Below are 24,589 nucleotides of genomic sequence, written 5' to 3' on the forward strand. Positions count from 1 at the left end.
GGAAAAGTGGAAGAGAAGACCCTTGCTCTGGTAATGCGAAGGGAAGCGGTTTCTACACAGAAAGGATGTCAGCATAGAGAAAAGGCAGAAATGTCCAGCCAAATGATTTGTTGTGTAACAGTGGGGGATTGTTTGTTCACTAAATTTTGAATTTTGTATGCATGTGTGTTTGTCCTCCATTTATGTGTTTGCATCACAAGCATGTGTGATGCTCACTGAGGTCAGAGGAGTGTTGGAGCCTCTGGGAGTGAGTTGCAGGCGATTGCGGGCCGCCATGTGGGCACTAGAAATTGAACACTGGTCCTCTAGGAAAGCAGTTGGTGCTCTTAACGGCTGGCCATCTCTGCTGCCCAAGAGAGTGGTTTTTAAAGGCCCTGGCTGTGAGAAACTCCTGCCTTTACATACCCAGAGGCTAATACTCCAGGTAGGTAAAATAGTCATACTCTTCTCATACAGCCTTCTCCCCAAATTCCCATCCTATTGGTTCAGGATGCAAAGCCTTTCTCTAATGAATATTTTGTAGTTTGAGATTTCTCCCTTTTCTAATCATGGACTCGGCCACATAGCAGACTGCCTGCAACTTTGCAACTCTCAGAGTTCTGAGATAAGTGGGTACCTGTCACCAGTTGGGAGGAGAGGGGGCATCCTGCCCATCTGCGATGAGCCATAAGCTCACCTCATAGATTTCCTTGTTACCCGGCTACCACAGACCTGCACAATAATAAAGGAGATTTCTTCAGGCTGACTACAGGAATTTGGTTCTGCAGCAATAAAAATTGCAGGGAGTGGGAAATGTTCTAGTTAAACATAAACCTTGTTAGAGGGGCTGGAGAGATGGCTCAGAGGTAAAGAACATTGACTGCTCTTCCAGAGGTCCTGAGTTCAATCCCCAGCAACCACATGGTGGCTCACAACCATCTACTATGAGATCTAATGCCCTCTTCTGGCGTTCAGGCACAACACGCAGACAGAATACCGTATATATAATAAATAAATAATAAAAAACATAAACATTGTTTTCTCCAAAGCAATTAAATATATGTTGGAAATTCCCGCTCTGACCTCACTCCCCCATTCTCAACCCCAGCCTTTCTAGAAAGCTGGCCAAGTGGCAGCTCTTCCCTTGAAATTGCTCAAGACGGGGCCAACAGCGTATTTATGTTCCCTAGAAATGCTTATGCCCTAGAGTTGCCTATGCCCTAGAACTGCCTATTCCCTAGAACTGCCTATTCCCTAGAACTGCCTATTCCCTAGAACTGCCTATTCCCTAGAGCTGCCATGTGATTTCTCTACCCTGCTCCCCCCCCCCACCTCCCATGCTTTGCTCATTAAACCTAGACTTTTTATTCGGTCTGATCTGGCTTGTTGTATCGGTGGAGAAACCCATTACCAGGGGTTCAAAATACTTAACAATATCTTCGGCAAAATAAATAAAAATGTATAGAGGGCAAGCAAGATGACTCAGCGGGTACAGTGCTTACCATCAAGCCTGATGACCTCAGTTGAACCCCTAAAATTTGCGTGGTGAAAGGAGAAACTGATTCCATGAAGACGTCCTCTGGCTTCCAGGCACACGTTATAGCATGAGCATGCACTCTCACACGCAAATAAATGTCCCTGTAAATATTCATATGCGTAAAATGGCCACAGGGACAAAGATTCACATACTCATGCTTCTAATGAAGTGTCTGCTCACATAGGCAAGGACACAACTGTTGCCTGGGCCCCACTCGTAGGAGCTCCCATGGCACGTCCATGCAATAACAAGTACTTCGAGGACCTCTGTGATTCTGGTAGAGACAGCATGCAAGACTGAAAAGGCCTGGCTTTCCCCATCAGAAGGACAAACAGAGGCTAGGGTGTCTAAACAGGAGGATTACTCACATGGAGGCTTCAGGAACCAAGGTGGGAAGCCATGCCCAAACAAAACATCTCTATGGAGAGGCTGAGTCTATCAGAACCATCTTTCGTCCTGTTTGCTTCTGTACCCAGGCCCGTCTCTGTACCTGCAGACCTCCTCACTGCCACACTCTCGGCTGAACTTTAGAATGTTTCTGGTTCTTTCTAGTATATGCAGCCAGATGTACCCAAGGGAGTGGCAAGCCCATAAGTGACTTACGTGCCAGAACTGGTGACTATGGATTGGCCCTGCCCACACCTCAACAGTTAAGAAATGTAAGCCTTGGCAAAACTTAGATGTGGGGGAGAAATACCCCAAAATGTGTGAAATAGAATCTCCATTGGCAGTCTGTCTTGTTTTTGTTTTTCGAGACCTAGTTTCTCTGTGTGACAGCCCTAACTGTCCTGGAACTAGCTCTGTAGACCAGGCTGGACTCGCAGAGATCTGCCTGCCTCTACTGGGATTAAAGGTGTGTGCCACCACACCTGGCAAGCAACCTTTTCTTCTTTAGTTTTTTTTTTTTTTTGATGTGTGTGAGTGTGTTGCCTGCATGTGTGCCTATGCACCACATCTGGACAATTCATAGGGAAGCTGAAAGAGCACACTGGATTTCCTGGACCTTTAGTTACAGGTGTTTATGAGCTGCCATATGGGTGCTAGGAATCGAACACGGGTCCTCTGCATGAGCAACAAATGCTCTTCGCCTCTGAGCTGGCTTTGCAGAGCTCTATCAGCAGTCTTTTTTAATTTATTTTCTTTTTTTCTTTTAGGATTTTTTCGAGACAGGGTTTCTCTTGTGTAGCCCTTGCTGTCCTGGAACTCACTCAGTAGACCAGGCCAGCCTCGAACTCATTGAGATCTGCCTGTCTCTGCCTCCCGAGTGCTAGCACTGGGATTAAAAGTAGTGGGCCGCCATTGCTCAGCCTACGAAGGCTACTCTTTATAAACCACCAACAGCCCAACTATGGAAGCACCTGTGCTGGCTAATCTCGGTTGGCAACTTGACTGCATCGAGAATCAACTGAAACGCAAGCAGCTGGGCACTGCTGTCAGGGGCAGGGATCAGATTATGGAGCAGGTAGATCCACCCTAAGCTTAGGTGGCAGCCCAGATGTAAGGAAGCAGAAGAAAGAGACGGCCTTTTGCCTCCTCTCCCTCTCTCTCTCTCTCTCTCTGGCAAGATCATCTATCCTGTTGCTGCAGCACCCTTCACTGAGGCTGGAATGGATTTCTGTGAACTTCCAAAGCAGACTGACTGAAGAACAGAAGCTGTCCAGGAATCTTCCAAGCCTTCGTGGTCAGTTCTGTCCCTTCAGAGAACACTGATTGGTACAGCATCTGCTCTTGAACTTCAACTCCTTCAACTTAAGGAGTGTGAGGAATCCTTAAGTCCCTAGAAGAGCTTTCGCTCACTGACACCTGTCTAATGGCAACCATCTGCCATATGTGTGAAGCCACTGCTTGCCTTCTGAGCACAGAACCGGAACAATGCCTCGGGAAATAGAGATGAACCGCCTCTGCTGAGCCCTGCCCAAATTACTAACTCACAGAATTAGAGGCAAATTTTGGATGTGGTTGGTTGGTTGGTTGGTTGGTTGGTTGGTTTTTCAATTCCCAGCACCCACATGACTGCTCATAATCCTCTGCAAATCCAATCCCAGTGATCTGATGCCCTCTTTCAGCCTCCATGGGCACTGCATGGCAAAACAGGCAGGCAGAACACCCATACGCATAAAAATAAAGGTCAAAAAAATTAATTCAAATTGGCCAACCCTGTGCTCAGCAAGCTCGCCATCACTGAGCCGCATCCCTGGGCCTCACAAGTTAAATCTTCATGACAATCCTATCAGGTACAGAGCTGGAGCCAATGCCTGAAGCCAGCACATTCTTGAATTAGAATGTAGGCCAGGCCTAGCAGTGGTGGAGCAGGCCATTTATCCCAGCACTCAGGAGTCAGAGGCAGAAGGATCTATGTGAGTCTGAGGCCAGCCTGGTCTACAGAGAGCTCCAGGACAGCCAGGAGAGCCTGTCTTGAAAAACCAGGACGCTGGGTGGAGAGATGGGGGAGAGAGGAAGTGTCTAATGTCTCCTCCATGGACTCAGCCTGCACTCAGGTTGGGAAGTTTTTCATTCCACTTCCAGGGTGTGGTTCTTCCTCAGCTCCCCTTCCTGGTCAAGCATGTCTGGCTGCAGTGGAAAAGGTCCTATATACCTCCTGTAGAGAGAAGAGCTGGAAGTGACTGAAAGAAGCCTCTACTACTGCCAAGCTTCTCAGACCCACAGAGCCACTCCTGACCACAGGTTTGTTTATTTTGTTATGCGTTCCCTCCTTTCAGATTAGGTAAAACTAGACCCAGGAAGGCTTCAGGCCCGTGTGTCTGGGACAATGACTTTCTCAGGAGCTCCACCAGAGATTGCTTGCTCTACGCGTACCTGTGCTTTGCAGGTTCAGCCCATGACGTGGATTTTTGCAATTGATTCAGACAAGATGGTTTATGCAGTATAGCAGGGCCACCTCCAGTAACTGCTGTGTCAAGTCACACCCTGGGCTTCCAGTCACCTTGCGTCTAAACAACCTACACACATTTCTCCTTTTTTTTCTCTCTCTCTAAAAAAAAAATAAAAAAAAAACAACAAAAAACCCAAAAAAACAACTTCTTGCCAAGCTGGGCAGAGGTAGTTCATCCCAGCACTCTGGAGGCAGAGGCAGGTGGATCTGAGTTCAAGGCCAGCCTCGTGTGCTGTTTCAGAAAAGCCAGGACTACACAGAGAAACCCAATCTCGGAAAAACGAAAGCAAACAAACAACAGCAAAATAAACTTCGCACCAAACAGACACCTTTCCTCTTTGGAGAATTTGTGATTAGGTTGAATTTGACACCCCTGACCGTGTGACGGAGCATTCCACCTGGCTCCTGGGGAACATGTGGGTGGTGTGAACTTGTCAGTATTTTGTGAGGACAGAGACAGGTGGTAGGTATAGCTCCCCAGTGTCACCCTCAGCTACCTGAAGAGTTCCCTTGGACTTTTAGGGACCTCAACTTAGCCCAAATGGGGATTTGTACTGTTGATGCCTTAAAGAATTTCAGGACTTGCCAATATGTAGCAAAGTTGGGGTATAATAAACATTTTTTTTTCTCTGAGACAGGGTTTCTCTGTGTAGCAGCTCTAGCTATCCAGGACCTCACTCTGTAGACCAGACTGGTCTCAAACTCACAGACATCCACCTGTCTCTGCCTCCCGAGTGCTGGGATTAAAGGCGTGCACCACCACCACATGGCATAAATATTTTTTTTTAAAAAAATATTTTTTAATATAGGCTTAAGCACCAGAATTAACAGAAAGGGAGGTACTCAAGGAGAGCGTGCATGTGAGGGTCTGAAGGAAGAATCAGTCAAAGACACACTGCAGCATGGGCGCGGTCCCTCAAGGGCTAGCGGTACCTGGCTGGTTTACAATAATCATATTGGATTTGAGTGGGATTTGAAATTTTCTTCAAAAAGTTGCTAAGAAGCAGGGTGGTGGTGGTGCACGCCTTTCATCCCAGCACTCAGGAGGCAGAGGTAGGCGGATCTGTGAGTTCAAGGCCAGCCTGGTCTACACAGTAAATTCCAGGACAGTCAGGGCTTAAAAAAAAAAAAAAAAAAAAAAAAAAAAAAAAAAAAAAAAAAGTTGCTAAGAATCTCAAATAAGGCCACCAGGTGGTTCTTTGTGCCCACAGATCACTATGCAAACCAGAAATGCTAAACACACAGGGGCCTCTTCTCAACGGAGAAGGTTAAATACTTGTTTTCCCACCTAGAAGGCTGGGACTGGGTTTTGTTAATGACCTGGTAAACTTTTTGCTCTCTGAAGGGACAGACTTCACCTACCTTTTGCTGTAGAAGCAGACCTCACTCAAATTCCTCAGAAAAGCTTTCCCAGACTCTTCCCTCCCTATTCCATCACCCATCCTTAAGGGAGAAGTCACACATACTGTACGGCCTCTGACCTCTATGCCATTGGCCACACACCACACTGCATCCTAGGCTTTTTAGCTATAGAACCCATCGTACGTACTTAGTAAATGCTTTTCTGTGTAGCCATACCTTAAACTTTATTGTGTATCTAGAACTGGACTGATTGTTGCCTGGAAATCTTTTCCCAAACTGTTACCGTTTTGAAGATTTGTTTTTTCTGTATGCAGTGTTCTGCCTTCATGTCAGAAGAGGGTACACATCCTATTTTAGATGGTTGTGAACCACCATGTGATTGCTGGGAATTGAACTCAGGACCTCTGGAAGAGCAGTCAGTGTTTTTAACCTCTGAGCCATCTCTCCAGACTCCTGTACCATGTTTTAAATATGCTGACAATGAACTCCCTGGCATTGGACTCCCCAAAGTCTCATCCAGGCTGACGAAATCAATCTGCATAGGGTTTTCATTCTCATTTCTTCTAGCGGGTAACTGTCCTTGTCTGACTCCTGCAGAGTGACCCTCAACAACTAACACCGAAAGGATAGAGGCCCTGACCAAAAGTCATATGGACGCAGGCCTTAGACCCGGCAGTGCTGCTGTAACATAAAGTATCTATGTATGAGAATGTTATCTCTTGGTCAGCAGTCTTTACCGCAAATGTTAATTATGCTAGGTCTTGCTTCTCAGCCGGTGAGAGGTTTCAATCCGACTCCAGATAAGGGGGTCCTTTCTCTTCCCATGTCCCCATAATGTTCTGCCTCAGCCTTCCACCTGCTGAGTCCCAGGCCTCATGGATTATCAGTTGCTGAAAAACAAGTCCTACTCCCAAAGCAGTGTCTGGCAGAAAGACCTAGGAGAAAGTCCGGGGTGGGGGGTGGAGACACAGGACACTATCTCCTTTCAACCCATCCCATTGGCACTGGGACCTGATTCTTGCCAAAGGAAGTAAGACGAGAAGGGTGTGCCAGGAATAGGCACCTACAGATGGGCCCCGGGTTACACGAGGGAGCAAGAACCCCCTTCAACCTCACTGCCTGTCTCCAAGAGGCAAGCAGCTGCTCACTTTCCCTGCTTCCTTCCCTCAGCACCATGGGGCCTTTTGCAGTCTTTCTGGACCCATCTGAAGAGACACTGACACCCTCACCACATCCTCTCTGCATTGGCCTATCCCACTGCTCCCATTGGCTCTATCTACTCAGCTTCCTTCAGTCATACAGTACTGCCTATAGGACCCAGCTAAGGGTGGGAGGAGAAGCCAAGGTGATGCCTCCCTTCCTCAGGGCCTCCAGGAGGCTAAACCAAGAGCCTGGGAACGAGATAGAATCCCCTCCCCCACATCCTCCCTCACCTTCCTAGGTCCCCAGGTCGCTGCGCCTTGACCATGCTACTCCCCACCCCAATGCTGGCCTCCAGATTAGTCCTGTGTACTTCTTGTCGTGTGTTCCACAGCCTGTCCCTGCTCCACGACCAGGGTCATTGATCCCTGAGGTTCACTGCTATTGGCCCAGTGCCACTGTGCTTGACCCAGTGCCCATCCTGAGAGACTGCAGCTGTGCAGTAAGCTTCCTTTTCTTTGCACAACCCTATATGGACTCGCCTCACCTAAATGACCCTTTTCCTACTCTCCTTAGAATCCTGATCCAAGGCTCCTAGGCCTCGGTCACACTTCAACCTCAAAGGCTTGCCTGGCTCTGAAATAAAAAAGCCTATCCAGCTCTCGCCCAGGGGAGCCATGGTCAACTCCCATTGCCCCCCGAACCTCATTACCTAATCAGAAGGAGGAAGCCTATCACATCCGGTGTCTGGGAGTTGCAGCAATGTGTTTCAGACTCCTTGACCCTCAAGAGGAACTAGGGGCCCTCAGCCTGTGAAGGGGTGCTGGAGAGAAGATGGGGACCACCCAGCACGTATATAAATGCCTCCCTTCTGTGTGTATTCATACCCTGCCCTCTCAGACCAGCTGTCTGGAGCCAACAAGCCAAAAAGTTTTGATTGGGAGTCATTATTACTGAAAATGTAATGTATCACTGGAGCCGGGACGTGGTGGCACATAGTTTTCTAATTGCAGCACTCGGGAGGCAGAGGCAGGCAGATCTCTGTGAGTTTGAGGCTAACCTGGTCTGCAGAGGAAGTCTCAAGATGGTGAAGACAACACAGAGAAACGTTGTCTCCAAAAAACAAAACGAAACAAACAAAACAAAAACAAGCAAAAAAAAAAAAAAAGGACCCTGAAAATGTGACTAAGAAATGCACAGCAGCAGTGCCTGCATCCAGGCCAGCGGCTACTCCAAACCACTGCCCGGAGATGGCAGGCACAATGTGCCACAGTCTGTTTTGTCCTCTCTGTGGATGTCACCTACCTGGCCTCCATGCTTCAGATAGTCCTGTCTCCCCAAAAACTGATCTTCTAAAAAAGTAAATCAGGGACCAGCGAGGTGGTTCAGTGAACAGAGGCCTCTGTTCCCAAGCCTGAGGACTTGACTTTGATCCCCATGGCCGACTCTGGAAGGTTGTCCTCTAGCCTCAACAACCTCCCTGTAGTTCATGTGCACAGGCATGCACGTGCATGAACACAAAATACATCAAATGGGATACAAGTTGTTGTTGTTGTTGTTGCTGCTGCTGCTGCTGTTGTTTTCAAGTCAGGGTTTCTTTGTAGCTTTGGACCTGTCCTGGATCTCATTTTGTACACCAGGCTGGCCTCGAACTCACTGAGATCCGCTGTCTCTGCCTTTTGCTAGGATTAAAGGTGAGTGCCACCACTGAGCAGCTTTTAATACATTTTTTAACTAAATATTAAAACAAAAGTAAAGCAACCAGGCGGTGGTGGCACATGCCTTTAACCCCAGCACTCAAAAGGGAGAGGCAGGAGGATCTCTGTGAGCTCGAGGCCAGCCTGGTCTACAGAGCGAGTTCCAGGACAGGCTCCAAAGCTACACAGAGAAACCCTGTCTCAAAAAAAAAAAAGTAAAGCAGAGCTCAAAAGGTCACTTCCAGCTGTGTGTGGTGGCTCATTTATTTAATGCCAGTACTCAGGCAACAGAGGCAGGAGGATCTAGTTTGAGGCCAACCTGATCTACATAGTGAATTCTAGGACAGCCTGGACTACATCAAAAGACCCTGTCTCAAAGAGCAAACACAAACAGAGACCACTTCCCACTGTCCCTGGGCTAGAGCTGGCCCTCCTGGATAAGATGGGAATAGGGAGCAAGGCTGGACAAGGCTCATGAGGGCTGGGGTTGTTTGGAAGAGGACCAGGCGGGAGACTGAAGACCTGGCAGGTCAGATGAAGTCCTTTCCTGCAGTGGGCAGCCCTGGCTTGACACAAGTCCCACGGATACACTCAAACACATGTGCTGTGCAACTGTGTACCCGTAAACACAAATGCATCTCTACTGACAGATGTACACATGTGCACATGCTCATATGGAAACATGAACACATAAACTTACACGTACAAACACATGAGCAAGTAAACATGTACATGCTCATATAACACACACAGATATAAATGCATATACAAACACATACTGCTTGAATTTGCTTCCTGTTGCTGTAATAAGGCACTCCAACCAAGGGAAGGAAAGGTTTCTTTGACTGCTATTTGACAGTTCATCTTTGAAAGAAGCCAGCACAGGAACTCAGGCAGGAACCTGTAGCAAATACCATGGAGGAATGCTGCTTGCTGGCTTGTTCCCTGGCTCACTCTCTGGCCCATACAGCTTTCTTATACGGTCCAAGCACCAAGACCTATGGATGCCTAGGTCCCACAAAGGGCTGTGCCTTCCCACATCAGTCATCACTGAAGGAGAGGCAGGTGGATCTGTGTGAGTTCAGAGCCAGTCTGGTCTATATAGTGAGTTTCAGGCCAGCGGGAAGTATATAATGAGACCCTGTCTCAAAAAAGAAAAGCGTGTGTTTATTGCTCACATCTCCACTCCCGCCAGAAAAAAAACCTCCAAACCCATTAGGAGTTACTCTCCTTTCCCCCATCTCTTAGACCTTGGCAGTCACTAAAAGATTTGCTCATTGTGTGGGTTTCATACAAAATAACTTGCACAGGAATGTGTGGGAGTTTGTGTGTTTGTTTGACTTGGTTTTGGTCTGGTTTCATGTGAAGGGTATTTACTCCTCCCAGTTGCCATGACACCCAATGTGGGAAGGTGGGGTGATGGAGTTTAGCCAGAAAGTACTTCCTTGCTGAGTGTGTGCAGGGCCCAACTGGACAAAATACTGTCCAGAATTACTACTTTTCTTATCTGTGTATGAGTTGATGGTCATTCAGATTATTAAGGGGTTATCTGCTTGACCCTTTAAAACGCTACCCTAAGGACTGAAGGGACGATTCAGTGGTTAAGAGCACTTGCTGCTCTTGTAGGGGACTGGGGCTCAGTTCCCAGAACCCACATATGGTGCATGTGCATACAGTCAAAAAAAAAAAAAAGCTTACAAACATAAAATAAAAATTTTTAAATCTAAAGAAAAGAATTGAAAAGCTACCGTGAGCATTGGTTTACACATATCTGTTCAACCTCTCATTTGCTTTTCAGGCAAATGCTTCAACTATTGACAACCACAGTCAAAGACTGCAGACCTCTTCACAAACGTCTTAGTTTTAATGTGCACCTAAATGTCCAATTGCTAGGTCACCTGGTAACTAAGCATGCACCTGTTTGAAAAACCTGCCAATGTATTCTAAACCAGTTCTGCTGTCGTTTACACTTTCTGCCTGCCAGAGCCCCAAATTTGTTTCTCTACATTCTCACTACTAGTTACTAAGATGGAAGCCAGCCTACTGGCCTTGATGCTCCCTAGATTGGATTTGCATTTCCCTGATAACTAATGAAGTGATTGTTGGGCAGTCTGTACAGTTGTTTATCTCAATAGATGTTTGTTCAGATCTTTTACAAAGGCTCAGATGTTTAAGAAAGAAAAAGTGCCAGGACCACATGAAAGGGAAGCTCCCAGTTACTGAGAATGGAGGCATTTCCCACGCCCCGGGTGGGCTCCTATATGCAGAGGAGGCGGGGCAGAGGCGTTCCCGTGCCCCGGGTGGGCTCCCTGGCTGACAAGAAGGCTGGGCCAGACCGCTGTTTCTCTGTTGCCAGAGGGAGGGCTCCAGCTGCTTTGGGGCTGCAGCTTCAAAGTTTCACTGAGACCCTTCCCTGGTCCCCAGCGCATCCTCGCTTCCCTTGGTAAGACCAGACACTTCAGTGGAGGTGAAGATCTGAAGGTCTGAGGTGAGCCACCCTGCTACTCAGCCTCCTAGAGTTCGGCTGCCCCTTCTCTGGCTTGGTCGGCTCTATGTCCTCGAAGTCTGTTTGTTGGATCAGGGATGAAGCCCTTCCCAAAAGCCCCACTATACCAGGCAGCCTGAGGGCACCCTCGCACCCAGGGCCTAGCCTCTATGAAAGCCACCCACTAGCCCTTAGAGTGGGACCAGCCTGGTTTAAGCTTGAAGCTGGCAAAAAAATCTCCAGGCTTCTGGGACTCAGACTGATTCCCCTGGCCCACAAGACTCTCCCTGCCCCCTCAAGTGCCTTCTTGGCTCACTCTCCACCATCAGCAGGCCCCGGGAACCCAGTTTTCTAGTGTAGAACTGACCCTCCACACTGCACAGGCTGTCTGTCTGTCCCGGGCCTGTTTTGACCTCTGACCAGGAAGGTTCCTCCAGGACAGTTGGCTCATGGAGCTGTGCATAAGAGAGGAAAGCACTGAGGTCTGGAACACTGACTTTGCTGTGGGCTCCTGTGCCAAGTATTCCAGATGTGGAGGCTTGTGTTCCCTCCCCAGCCTTGGTCCTCAGTCAAGGGGGGCAACAAGGTGGCTTAGACCTTAACAGGTGGCCAAGGGCTACACACAGAAATTGATAGCGTGGAAAGTACAGGGCCTGCTGAAGGCTGCCTCCTCTTCTCTCCCTTGCTCATGGCTCCAGAGAGAGACAGACAAGTGGGCCACAAACTGAACACTGTCTGTGTTGGTATAGTGGTGAGCCAGAACAAACCAGGACGAGTAAGGCAAGGCAACTTTGAAGGGATGGCAGTCCCAAGTGCCGGAGGCAGCTAAGTATGGACCCATCTCTCTGCCCTCAGGATCATGCCATCGGTCTTTGTGGAAGTGGCTAGGAGCGTGCTCAAAGAGGTGTACCACAAAAAAGAGCTCACCCCAGTGGACAGCCTTGGCACCTCTACCAGATTCAGGCCCTACTGCCTCTTGAGCAAGAAACTCTCAAGCTCCTGGTTCTGGAAATCCCATTATAGGTGTGTCAACCTGTCAATCAAGGACATCCTGGAACCCAATGCTCCAGAACCAGGTATCTCTCTCCTGCTCCCGTCTTCCCCATCCTGAGCCCCCAGGTTGAAGAGAAGGGAGTGGGCTAAGCCCAGCCTGCCCTCTTAGTGGGCTCTACAGCTCTGCTCCTCTGGTCATGTTTCCAGAGGAGAGACTCCCTCTGTAGTCCACTGCTACAGAGGCACGGCCAGGCAGTGGCTAGTGTGATCTAACCTTGTGGTCGGTCTTCCTTCAGAACCAGAATGCTGTGGTCCCTTCCACATCTCCATTGACGTTGATGGGAACATAAAAGCCCGAATGGCACTGGCAGGAACAGGACATGGGGAGATTTCTGGGGCAGCTGCAGTGTCTAACAGTTGCAATGTGAAGGTGCGCATACTGCGTGTGGCACAGAACACCTGGGAGTTCCTGCAGCATGAGAGGTGAGACCATTGGAGGGATGGGGGCTCTCTGACCTGGAGCGCCAGGCTCTTGGCAGTCTGTTGGCTACTGGGCATCAGGAGGGTTCTGAAGCAGTATCTCTCAGCACCAAGCAAGGCAAGTCCCAGAGGCTGGGAACACTATAAACAATGGCAGGTTGGGAGGGAGGTTACTTGAGCCAGTAAGCTTTAGTTGCCAAGACTGTATCCTGAGGATCATGATATCCAGGCAGGGACCAAAGCCTTGGAATCAGGCTGAGCTGCTATGGGAGTAAAATCCAAGTATGAACTTGGATTTATGAATAGTAAAGAACAGAGTCTCTCCACAGGCACACGGGTCCCCTCACCCTTGTTTAACTTTGTCATACTCCCACAACCACCTAGACACTGTTGGGAATATCCTGGGAAAATGCTCAATTCTGCTATCCACAGACTCCTGGATTCCGCAGCCTTTCCATCACACCTGTCGTCGGGGTGGTAGGAAGGATGCTAGTCTATGGTGGGCAAGCCCCAGCAATCTTCCTGTAGGTGCCTGCGGCAGCCTGAACACAGGATCCTACAACAGCTTCGGAGCCATGGAGATGATGTATTTGTGGTGACCGAGGTGCTGCAGACAGAGGAGGAGGTGCAGGTCACCAAGACCTACAGCAGAGAGGGCTTAGGCCAGTTTGCAGTGCCTGGAGCTTTCTTGAAGGTGTGTGCTAGCCTTAGCCCTTCCCTGTCCTCACTTGAGCATATAGAAATGGCAGGAATCCAAGTACCAGGGAGCAGGATTTCATGCAGAAGCTGGTCTAGGCTTTTCTAAGACCCTTCCAGAAGCAACCTATAGCCTCACTTGCTACAACAGCTAAAGCCTGGAGTGGCCACCACCAGTGGTGATCTGTCACCAGCACTCGCCCACAGTTATTCATTTGCTCAGCATCCCTCAGCCTATATCCATCCTTCAGGGTGAAGGCGGGGGCCAGCTAAGCCGGAAGAAGACGGTGACCATTCCTGCAGGCAGCATCCTTGCATTCCGGGTCACCCAGCTGCTCATTGACCCTACATGGGGTGAGTGTTGAGGCCTGTCTCTAGAACCCAGACTGTGTGTCAGAGAAGCAGGAAATCTGGGAGGCTTCAGCCAGCCAGGGGATGCAGTGTCATCCAGCTGCATGATCTCCCAGACGGGGTGGTCAAGCGTGCCAGGCACTGATATGTGGGTGATAGGGGCAGTCCCTCACGAGGTCCCAGGAACCCTGTGGATGAGGGAGTTGGTGATGTGTTTGTTTTTTTTTTTCTTGCTGCCAGACATCCTTCTCTTCCCTGATGAAAAGAAGAGGACCTTTGAGCTGCCCCCATCAAGTGAGGCCCCAGACACTCTTGCCCCACATATCCCTTAGCTATGAGGTGTTCTGTGCTCAGTCATGAGGTGGTCAGTCTCCTATGGAGAGGGACATCCCCCCATCCCCCCCCAACACACATACACAATGGGTTATGTTGCTGGGCCTGTTTAGCTTTTCATCTGCCCTGGGCATCAATAGTAGGGAAAGGATAGGAGTTGGGAGGGCCCAGGGAAAACCTCTGCCTTCTGGCATTTGTCAGTGGTCACTGGGACCCTACAGAAAACAGCCCTTTTCCCTTCTACCATTCACATGCCTTATAGAGTATGACCAGAGTCGGCATTCCTTTAGCCTACTTGCCATACTACAACCTAAGGCTGCAGAACTCAGGGCCGCTGAAGGTCAGTATACCCCTGTCCACCCTGAGACTTCAATTGAACTGCCTATGCGTCTTACCTCTGGATCAGACTCTCCTCCCCAGCGTCAAACAAAACCTCATAGGAATCAGAGGGTACAGCTGACTGTCCCTCAAGAACAAATCCATGAGGAACAGGTGGCCAGAAAAGACTTCCAAGGCCTGCGTGCAGAGGTGAAGGCTGGATGCACACAACTCAGGTACTTAGGAATGGAGTTAAGACAACAGCTACTAATGGACATTGGGAGGATTTTACATGACCAGCCCAGCATGGAAGCCCTGGAGGCCACAGTGAGTGACAAGGTTGGAGGTGGGCAGGGCCTGCCCAAGCCTGCACAGCCTCACTTACCTCACTGTGCCTCAGCTGGGACAGGCCCTCTGCGTTGGTGAAGAGGTGGAACCTCTGGATGGTCCAGCAGGTAGCATCCTCGAGTGTTTGATGCTTCCCTATGGAGAACTGCTTCAAGAACTCGCTGCCCCCATCTTCTACCTGTTGGGAGCACTGACTGGTGAGCAGTTCGTGGGGGACAGGAAGGGATGATGGGTGCCATATTGGGCATTCCAGAGCCCTCTCAGCAGCCCACATCTCTCCCCAGTGCTGAGTGAAACCCAGCAACAGCTGCTGGCAAACGCTCTGGAGACAACGGTGCTGCCCAAGCAGCTGGAGCTGGTGAGAGGACATGGCATGGGGGATGCCATTGGGCCCTGGGTACATCCTGAAAGGTTGACAGGATCCAGTCCTGCATCCTAGGGGCTCAGGCTACAGTTCCTCCATCTACAACCTCTTACCTTCCTCTGCCGATAGGTGGAGCACATCCTGGAGAAGAGCTCCCCATGGCAGAAGCAGAGAACTGTGGCCCTACCCCCCAGACTCCTTGGGAACAGCTGGCATGAGGAGGCTCCCATCTGGATCTTGCTAGAAGAATGTGGCCTAACGCTGCGAGTGGACACCCCCCAGGTGCACTGGGAACCAACATCTCAGGGCCCTACATGTGCGCTCTATGCCTCCCTGGCCCTGTTGTCAAGTCTAAGCCAGGGATCTTACTAGTCTGCATGCCTCTCTTCCTCCAGCACCCTCATGTCCTACTTTCAGCCAGGGCAGAATTCAGAAACTATGACAGAGCCTCTGGGGACTGGGGGTGGAACAGGGGATTCTTAATGAAGATAATGCAGATTCCGAAAGTGGAAGAGACCTGGAAATCTGTTTCGCAACAAGGGTATATTCAGGAAGAGCCTGGATGGGCTCCATGATAGAACGCACCATTAGCATGTTCATGTTCATGTCCTTGGATCCATCTCTAGAATATGCACTGCACCGCACCAACATGCACACACATACACACACACACACACAGTAGTTTTGATGGCAAAAATATGAGGGAAAAAAGTGAACATTTGACTTCAAGGCATGTACTGGGAGAAGGTACAGAGAAACACAGGAGATGATGGTCTCTAAGCCAAGAAGGGTCCCCAACCTTCAGAAGCCAGGCTTCCAGATGTGTGTTCCACCAAATCCACAGGCCAATGTCTCCCTTTCAAAGTGCTGGACAAAGAGGAAGGCCTCAGGGGAGGGGTTAGCTGTTAGCACATCAGAAAGAGACCCACAGAGCTCACTCACGCCCCACACATTCAAACACAGGGAAAGGCAACTTCTGTGAGCCAAGGTGTGGACCCTCTCCAGACCTGAATCTGTGAGAGGCATGGACTTGGCCTGGACCTGCCAGCCTGTAGAATTGAGAAGCGGCACTCCACACTGCCTAAGCTACCCTGGTTTGTTATGGAAGCCCCAACTGATGGCAGTCCAAAAAGGATAACTGATGTAGGATGATCTGCCTATGTCTTACTTTCATTGGTTAGTAAAGAAACTGCCTTGGCTTTTGATAGGGCAGAATTTAGATAGGTGGAATGGACCAAACAGAATGCTGGGAGAAAGATGCAGAGTCAGGGAGATGCCATGATTCCCCTTTTGTTGTTGGTGATGTTATTGTGTGTGTTTTCCCTTTTTTGGGACTTTTGCTGTGAGATCATCTATTGTCTGTGTTTTTGTGGATGTAGCCAACTTCCTTGGGTCGGAGTTTTTCCTTCTAGTACTTTGTGTGGGTCTGGGTTTGTGGTTAGGTATTGGTTAAATCTGGTTCTCTCATGGAATACGTAGTTTTGTTCATCTATGGTGATTGAAAGTTTTTCTGGGTATAGTAGTTTGCATTTATATGTTACTTGCCCTTTTTCGTTTGCAGCTCTTAATATTCTTTATCCTGTATGTTTAGTGTTTTGATTATTGTGTGGCAAGGGGACTTTTCATTTGATCCAGTCTATTTGGCCTTGGTTTTTGATAGGGCAGAATTTAGATAGGTGGAGTAGACCCAACAGAATGCTGGGAGAAAGATGCAGAGTCAGGCAGACGCCATGATTCCACTTCCCGAGAAGGACGCTGGCTAGACTCATGCTGGTAAGCCACGACCTCGTGGTGACATACAGATTATTAGAAATGGGTTAATTAAGATGTGAGAATTAGCCAATAAGAGGCTAGAATTAACACGGCAGGCAGTGTTTAAATGAATACAATTTGTGTGTTATTTCGGGTCAAGCTAGCTGGGTGGTGTGAGCCAGCCCGCCGTTTCTATCACTACAATTGACGCCTCAATGTGGTAAACTAGATCCATGTAAAACCTGAGAGAGCTTAATTTTAAACACAGAAAAAACAGTTTAACACAGCTTTTTGCTGTTTGTTGGTGTTGTGATACAGAGAAATTTCCCTGACTCAGCAGCCACAACAGGAAAAAAGTTGCACGGTTTTAAAACACGGCTTCCTGGGCTGTGCCACCATCGTGATCTCTGTCTGGCTCCTGCGGAAGACAGAGCTTTTGAATGGAGCATTTGGAATAAAGTGCTGTGTTTTCTTTGATGGCAACTAGACTCACTGTGTGCCTAAAAGGGGGTCACTGCGTGCTGCATCTCAGAGGCACAAGCACATCCACTATGCTAGCAGTGCAACGTGCAAGGCTCAGAAACACAAGCACCTCTACCATGTTGGTCTAGGCGGGGCAAGCAGGCAGTACTTGTTTTTGATCTAGGAATGTCACAGCTTAGATTCTTAAGTGCTTAGTGATGTAAAACTGAAAACAAAAATGCTCCTGGATAGTAAAATATTACAGATTCACAATAGGACAGATTCAGACATAAAAGGCCTCTAAATGGGTCATACTGTTAGATAAACATAGGCTTGGGAGAGAGAAGAAAAAGAGTATAAAGAGTCATAAATAAAGTTAATGCCTTAAAAAACGGTAAAGTCTTTAAAGAGACAGAGTACAGATAGTTATAGATTAAAAGATATAAAAAAAATAAGCCACGTAAAAATTGAAAATTCAAAGAGAGTCTGGATATTGTGTTTTCTTTAAAATTTTTGTCTGTGAAGGAGCTAAGTACAGAGAGATATTTCATTATATGGGCTAAACCAGAATCGATTTCATAAGGGTATTATGACTTCAGAATTTGGGTCAAAGGACATGATGCTTTGGAAAGTAGGGTCTTTTGTCTTCATAGAGGATGAGACCCTGTGGTTTGCTTCTATCCCAATATGGTATGATAGACCACGCCCTCCTGAAAGGTTTCTGTGAACACCCTCAAGAAACTACTTTGCTCAACTGCCGACTGAAATGAATCTAGGACACAGGATACATACACCATAAAATACCTGATTAACAGCGCCCCCATTCAGCATGAAGCAGTTTGGAGAGAAATACCTGCGTCCATATTCCCATATGTTGTTTATAAATGTTCTTTTACATTTAAAGGGGAATTTGATATAGATATGAATAATTTGCATTGATGTGGATTTTAAGGTCAATCTTGTTATATGTATATATATTTCTGATCTTGATTAAGGTATTGTGATTGTGTAGTTCATTTAAAAATGTAATGTATAATTAGGAAATAGAGGTTGTTAATGGATAATCGTCAATAATCAAGCTTGTAGTCATGATAGTTAGATTTTCTAGATATATAGAGATATATTTCAGTTAGATAGGCATTCTTCATATCTTTCAAAGACTACAGAATATGACATTTTAAATGTTTTAATAACTTAGGGTTTTTCATGACAATGAAATGTGTCTACTCCTGGCAGCACCAGCTACTTCAAGAGGAAGATGGGCATCAAAGAGGTTCCTCATGGAGTTTGATAGCCATTTGGGCAAGAAACTGCTCTTGCCTGGACTGATGCATAGACTGGACACAAAGAACCCATAGAGAGAGGACCGCTGAACTTGCCTAAAGGTGATATGGTTTTTCGGGGTTCATGATTCATGAAAGGGTCTGCGAGACATTCTGTGGGACACAGAAGATAGTGACTGAACTGCTTTGAAATTTCCTGCTTCATGGAAATGTCTTTGGATACTATGGGCCTGAAGGCTAAAGATGGATGCCCCAATGGTACAAAAGAACTTTGGGTGACTGTACAGGTAGCAAGATGTGTCTGCCATTTCTAGAGTTTGGAAGTTGCTTATTTCTTGTTTACTTAGGTAGTATTATATCCTTCTGGAATCTTTGATGGAGTTGAAGAATAAATAGATAGTTATAATTTTCCTTAGTTATGATAAAAGATAAAGTAGATATAAATATTGTAACTGTAATTCTTGCTTGATAACTGTTTTGCTATATGTAATTTTACTATGTTAAAGTTAAAGCCTTCCTTTTTTTTAAACAGAAAAAGGGGAAATTGTAAAGGAGGGTCATCTGTCTATGTGTTACTTTCATTGGTTAATAAAGAAACTGCCTTGGCTTTTGAAGGACAGAATTTAGATAGGTAGAGTGGACTGAACAGAATGCTGGGAGAAAGACGCAGAGTCAGGCAGACGCCATGATTCCCCTTCCCGAAAAGGACGCTGGCTAGACTCATGCTGGTAAGCCACGACCTCGTGGTGACATACAAATTATTAGAAATGGGTTAATCAAGATGTGAGAATTAGCCAATAAGAGGCTAGAACTAACGGGGCAGGCAGTGTTTAAATGAATACAATTTGTGTGTTGTTATTTAGGGTCAAGCTAGCTGGCTGGTGTGAGCCGGGTGGCAGGAATGCAGCCTGCCACTCCTATCACTAAAGATAACATCATGGTTTCTGATTTCTTGACTTTAGAGACCACTGTATGCAGAAGTGTAAGACAATACATTCCTGTTGTTTAAATGGGGGGAGGGGGTAATAAACTGGTGGAAGTCCACAAGCCCTCACCCATCCTGCAGCCTAGTTTACTCTACTTTCCTTAGCCTATTCCATACAAGTTCCTTTCTGTGGAAAAGCAGGGGCCTGTAGTCACTGAAAGTAGGATGCCTACCTGATCATGCCACAGCAAAGTCACCTGCTAACAAAGGCTATCTGAACACCTACACATGCATAGTCGCCAGTATCACAAGCATCGTACAGGGGTACAATGCACGGAGGCAGGTCTAGGAGTTGGGAAAACTCAATAAATATACAAAGAAAAGAATAAGCGGCTGAGTTTGGTTTTTATTGTTGTCTGGTTGGTTCGCTTTGGTTTTTCAAGACAGGGTTTCTCTGTGACACCGTGGCTATCCTGGAATTCTTTCTGTAGAGCAGGCTGGCCTCAAACTCACAGATTTGCCTGCCTCTGCTTCACAAGTGCTGGGATAAAAGACATGCGCCACCACTGCCCGAATGTGACTAAGTTTTTGAGGAGTTCCTGATCATTGGCATGATGGGTAGGGGTGGGGTGTGCCCACACAGAAGCAAGATGCATGTGAGTGCCTTCCGCTGACTCCTGCCAACCTGTGAGGCTGAAGTGAGCCTGCCCTGTAGTGAGACATGCCGCGCCAGCATGGCAACCGTCTTTCTTCTGAGCGAGGGACGTCGGGATTAACACGCAACACAACTTCAGGTTCTGCAGACAAGCCTTTATTCCACGTTCTCACACAGTATATATAGCCCTCAGCAGGGGAGGCCAAGACAGCAAAAGCAGGAAGCTCATCACCGGAACTCAATGGCTTAGGGGTAAACATCCTTAGAAACATTGCTGAAAACAACAGATTGTTCCTGTTTTCGTTCCTGTTTTCAACCATCTGCAAGAGTGCAAAAGAGATCAATTAGGGGTGCGAAGGCCTGTCCTCTAGGAACCCATAAAGACAGACTTTTCCCAGGAAGACATGAACAAATGTCTACTCACCCCAGTTAGAGAATCAACAACAGACCCAAACAGGAATACGATCAAAGTCCCACCTGGTGAACCAATTAATTTTATTGGGATCACTCACAGGAATATTGGGAAGAGATTATCTGCAGGAGGTAAAGTCACTCCAAGGCAGCTGTAATACCGAAAGGCTTTGTCACCAGCATGGGTGACAGCTCAGAAAAGCTGGAAAGCTGGAGCCCACTGCACAGCCTGCAGGCAGCTCAGCATGTTGGACAGTGACCTTTCTAGGTGGTTCCATTGGGGCCTTTTCCAGGAAGCTCAGCTTTGTTACTAACAGGCAGTTTTCTTGGTCTCTGCTTCTGCTGGGAAACTGGGCTTGTCTAGGGAGTGGCTGTTTGCAATCTTAATTGTTCCTATTCTCTTGAGGAAGGAGAGATCCAGTAAATCTGGCCTACTTCCTGTCTTAAGGAACTTCCTGGAAGGATGGAAACTGCTACACAGTCCCTGTGTGTGGACGTTTTCATACCCCAGCATGCCCACACATACTTTCCTAGAGAAGATGCACAGGACAGTTTAGGAGTAAGTTTGTACTTGGGTCAGGATGACCCTCTGCTTCAGGGGACTTGGGGTACACTGTAAATGGAGGTTTCTCTCTTGCTTGTCAGTTCTTGAATAATCACTCAGAGACTTATATTAATTATAAGTTTTTGGATAATGGCTCATGCTTATTCCTAGCTAGTTCTTACATTTAACTGTAGTAATTTGTTTATTGCCACATGGCCATAGCGTTACCTCATTTTCTTTCTTTTTTTATTGTTTTTATTTAGCTTTCTCTTTTTCTCTGTTCCCCTCCATTCCTCTCCTCTCTACTTCTATTCTCTTCCATGGTCCCCATGCTTTACTCAGGAGATCTTGTCTTTTTCTACTTCCCATGAATTAGATCCATGTATGTCTCTCTTAGGGTCCTCTTTGTTGTCTAGGCTCTCTGGGTGTTGGGGAGGGCCTGCTTGTTTGTCCCGGCCCCCCGGCTAATTTAGACCTGAAATAATCACGCAGAAACTGTATTTATTAAATCAACTGCTTGGCCCATTAACACTAACTTCTTATTGGCTAACTCTTATATCTTAGTTTAACGCATTTCTAGTAATCTGTATATCACCACGAGTTTGTGGCCTACCAGCAAAGTTTCAGCACATCTATCTCTGGTGGAGGTAACTCCATGATGTCTCTCTGACTCCACTCTGGTGCTACATATGGGATTGTGAATTGTAGGCTGGTTTTTCTTTGATTCATGTCTAAAAGCCACTTATGAGTGAGTACATATGATACTCATATGTCTTTCTGGGTCTGGGTTACCTCATACAACATGATGTTTTCCAGATCCATCCATTTGCCCTCAAATTTCAGAATATCATTGTTTTTCCATTTTGTAGTACTCCATTGTGTAAATGTACCACATTCTCCTTATCCATTCTTTGGTCGAGGGGCATTTAGGTTGTTTCCAGGTTCTGGCTATGACAAACAATGCTGCTATGAACATAGATGAGGACATGTTCTTGTGATACGATTGAGCTTCCTTTGGGTATGTACCCAAAAGTGGTATTGTACCGCGCCAGCATGGTCTGGAACCACGAGTCTCGGCGGAGGGTGTCCAGGTTGAATGAAATCCACAGAGCACGAGGTTTAGGTGAAACAGCAGCTCGTTTATTGTTCTGCTGGGGCTAGCTTTTATACCATGGCACCAAATGGGGAGGGGGCTGCAAAGGGACTGTCACCTGACCCAAGGAGGAACTCTCACCTGACCCCAGTAGGGGTCAAGGACTGATCACGTGCACTCCATCTTCACCTGTCCCCAGTGGGGACTGTCACCTGACCCCAGCAGGGATCAAGGAATAATCACGTGCACTCAAACTTCCTCATCCAACTCCAGGAGCAGAGGGAAGTTAAGGTTCTTTGCAGATAAGCACCTCAAATAGGGGCAGGGAAATATAACTCGGGGTAGCAATTCCCACAATTCCCCCAACTTTATTTTATAATGAGGGGTCCTGTCTTAGGCCCTGCGAGGGAAGTACCTCCCCTTACCCGTCACTGGGCCCCCATACCCTGTCTTAGGCGGGGGGGGGGGTGTCACCCCACAGGTTGCCCGTCCTTAGAGACCCTCATTTTTTCAGCATCTGCAGCCATACCTCATGACTTCCGGGAGAGTCATGGGCCAGACTGAGTAACACCTGACGGTGGACAAGCTCAGTCTTGGTGAAGGTGTTTAGAAGTCGTTTTAAGAGGAGCAGACCTACTGCTACCCCTACTAGTCCCAAGATCCCCAGGGACAAGGCACCTCCCCATCTCTGTGCCCAACCACCAATCTGGGCATGGCATTCCACCATCCCTCAGCAGATATAGGTTTAACACGGGTTTCATTAATTGCAATAATCTGATGTACCAAAGAGTGGGTAAAGTTTACAAAGGAATCATTCTAAGGCCCTCTAAGGTAAGCATTAAGGCGTTGCACCTTAAAGGACATATTTTTCACTTCCATAAGGGTCACACAGGCAGAATGATAGAAATGAGAACAAGAAGCTTGTTGCACCATCCACAGCACATTAATCTGTTCCTGCAATAAGGCTGTTTGCTGATTTAAATTTAACATCCCTAATTGAATATGTGAGTCCACGGTATTTTGAGTCTCTAAGGCCTGGGTAACACGGGCAGCAAGAGTGTTAACAGTCTCTGCAGTCGCTGCATTCTGGGACACGGTGATTCCCGCAACGGTGGCAGCTGTGGCTGATATGGCAATGGCTGCGATGACTGCAGCAGTGATTCCGAAGTCTCTTCTCTCTTGATACAAGATAAGCTCTCGTCCATCATGTGGGTCTTCTACCACCAGGGGAACCAGAGCAGGAATTCTCACCATCAGCACGGACTCATCCGTCGGGGACCAGCAAGACAAGTATCATATGTACTCACTCATAAGTGGCTTTTAGACATAAATCAAAGAAAAACCAGCCTACAATTCACAATCCCATATGTAGCACCAGGGTGGAGTCAGAGAGACATCATGGAGTTACCTCCACCAGAGATAGATGTGCTGAAACTTTTTGCTGGTAGGCCACAAACTCGTGGTGATATATAAATTACTAGAAATGTGTTAGACTAAGATATAAGAGTTAGCCAATAAGAAGTTAGTGTTAATGGACCAAGCAGTGATTTAATTAATACAGTTTCTGTGTGATTATTTCAGGTCTAAACTAGCCGGGGGGCCGGGACAAACAAGCAGGTCCTCCCCAACACCCAGAGAACCTAGCCCTTGGAAGAACCATCAGTAAACACTGAACGCACTCCCTTAAGGGGGGAAGTTTTAATCATTCTTGGAAAGATAACAGGATGATTCTTAAAAAATGAAATTAAACGAGAATCAGGATAATGGTTATCAAAATTGGCTCCAGTGGTTGCGATGAACAAGGTCCATCCATCTTGAACCCTCTGTAGCCTTGTTATTTCCTCTTTTTGATAAGGGATTAGAAATTTATTTGGGATCCTGCCAAAAACTTGTAAACTAAAATCATATGCCTTCCATAGAAGCTGTAGCACCATTTTATAATATGGGGTCACTACCTTCTTAGGGGAAGCGGGTAAATGTAACCAATAAATGGGTCCCCCTTGCCAAAAAACACCAGTAGGTGAAAATTGTGAGCTTGGGACAAGCCCCTAAATTCTGAGAGGAAACTCTGTCCCATGACTCATTTTCCCCTCCCTGTCTGGAGGCTTTTTCTTTTTAATCTTTCGCTCCTCAACCTTACCCTTGAGCAGTTTGGCCTCCTTATCAGAGGCCATATCAGAACAAAGAGAAGCCTTTGCCTCATTACCTTGAATCTCAGATAACACCTCTTTTGTTGCTTCCAAGGCCTGCTTAACCTGGACTTTCTCTGTAAGCAAAGCATCCCTGATCAGTCTCCAAAGGGAGAACGTGGCAATTGGCAGGACTTCAGGCCCCTCCAGATCCCTGCAAACCTGTTCCCACTCAGAAATATTGAGGGCTCCACTGGTGATGAACCAGGGACTCCATGTTTCTGTAGTTTTAAGAAAATCATCCAAAGTCTTAGTTTTTACAGCTGTTCCTACAATGCACGGAGGCAAGTCTAGGAGTT

The 24,589-nt window shown here is 47.2% G+C and overlaps 1 protein-coding gene and 1 long non-coding RNA gene across 2 annotated transcripts; one reads left to right on the forward strand and one right to left on the reverse strand.

Annotated features, from left to right (window-relative positions):
• The first annotated feature begins 10,962 nt into the window (after positions 1-10,962).
• On the forward strand, positions 10,963-19,080 carry Gsdmd (gasdermin D). Its single transcript, XM_087898864.1, has 10 exons — positions 10,963-11,096; positions 11,949-12,169; positions 12,383-12,569; positions 13,095-13,260; positions 13,514-13,616; positions 13,854-13,907; positions 14,209-14,591; positions 14,665-14,809; positions 14,897-14,970; positions 15,106-19,080. Exons 2-10 carry the CDS (start codon positions 11,953-11,955, stop codon positions 15,346-15,348), a joined length of 1,572 nt encoding a protein of 523 aa, XP_087754990.1. The 5' UTR covers positions 10,963-11,096; positions 11,949-11,952; the 3' UTR covers positions 15,349-19,080.
• Positions 19,081-20,187: 1,107 nt separating this feature from the next.
• Positions 20,188-20,798, reverse strand: LOC148118940 (uncharacterized). The gene is made up of 2 exons (XR_015735566.1): positions 20,478-20,798; positions 20,188-20,373 (listed from the first exon to the last, which is right to left on the reverse strand). It is a non-coding gene; the product is annotated as an uncharacterized LOC148118940 (long non-coding RNA).
• Positions 20,799-24,589: the final 3,791 nt, after the last annotated feature.

Source organism: Myodes glareolus, chromosome 19, assembly GCF_982192425.1.
Source record: "Myodes glareolus chromosome 19, mMyoGla1.1, whole genome shotgun sequence".
In the NCBI taxonomy this organism is placed as follows: Eukaryota; Metazoa; Chordata; class Mammalia; order Rodentia; family Cricetidae; genus Myodes; species Myodes glareolus.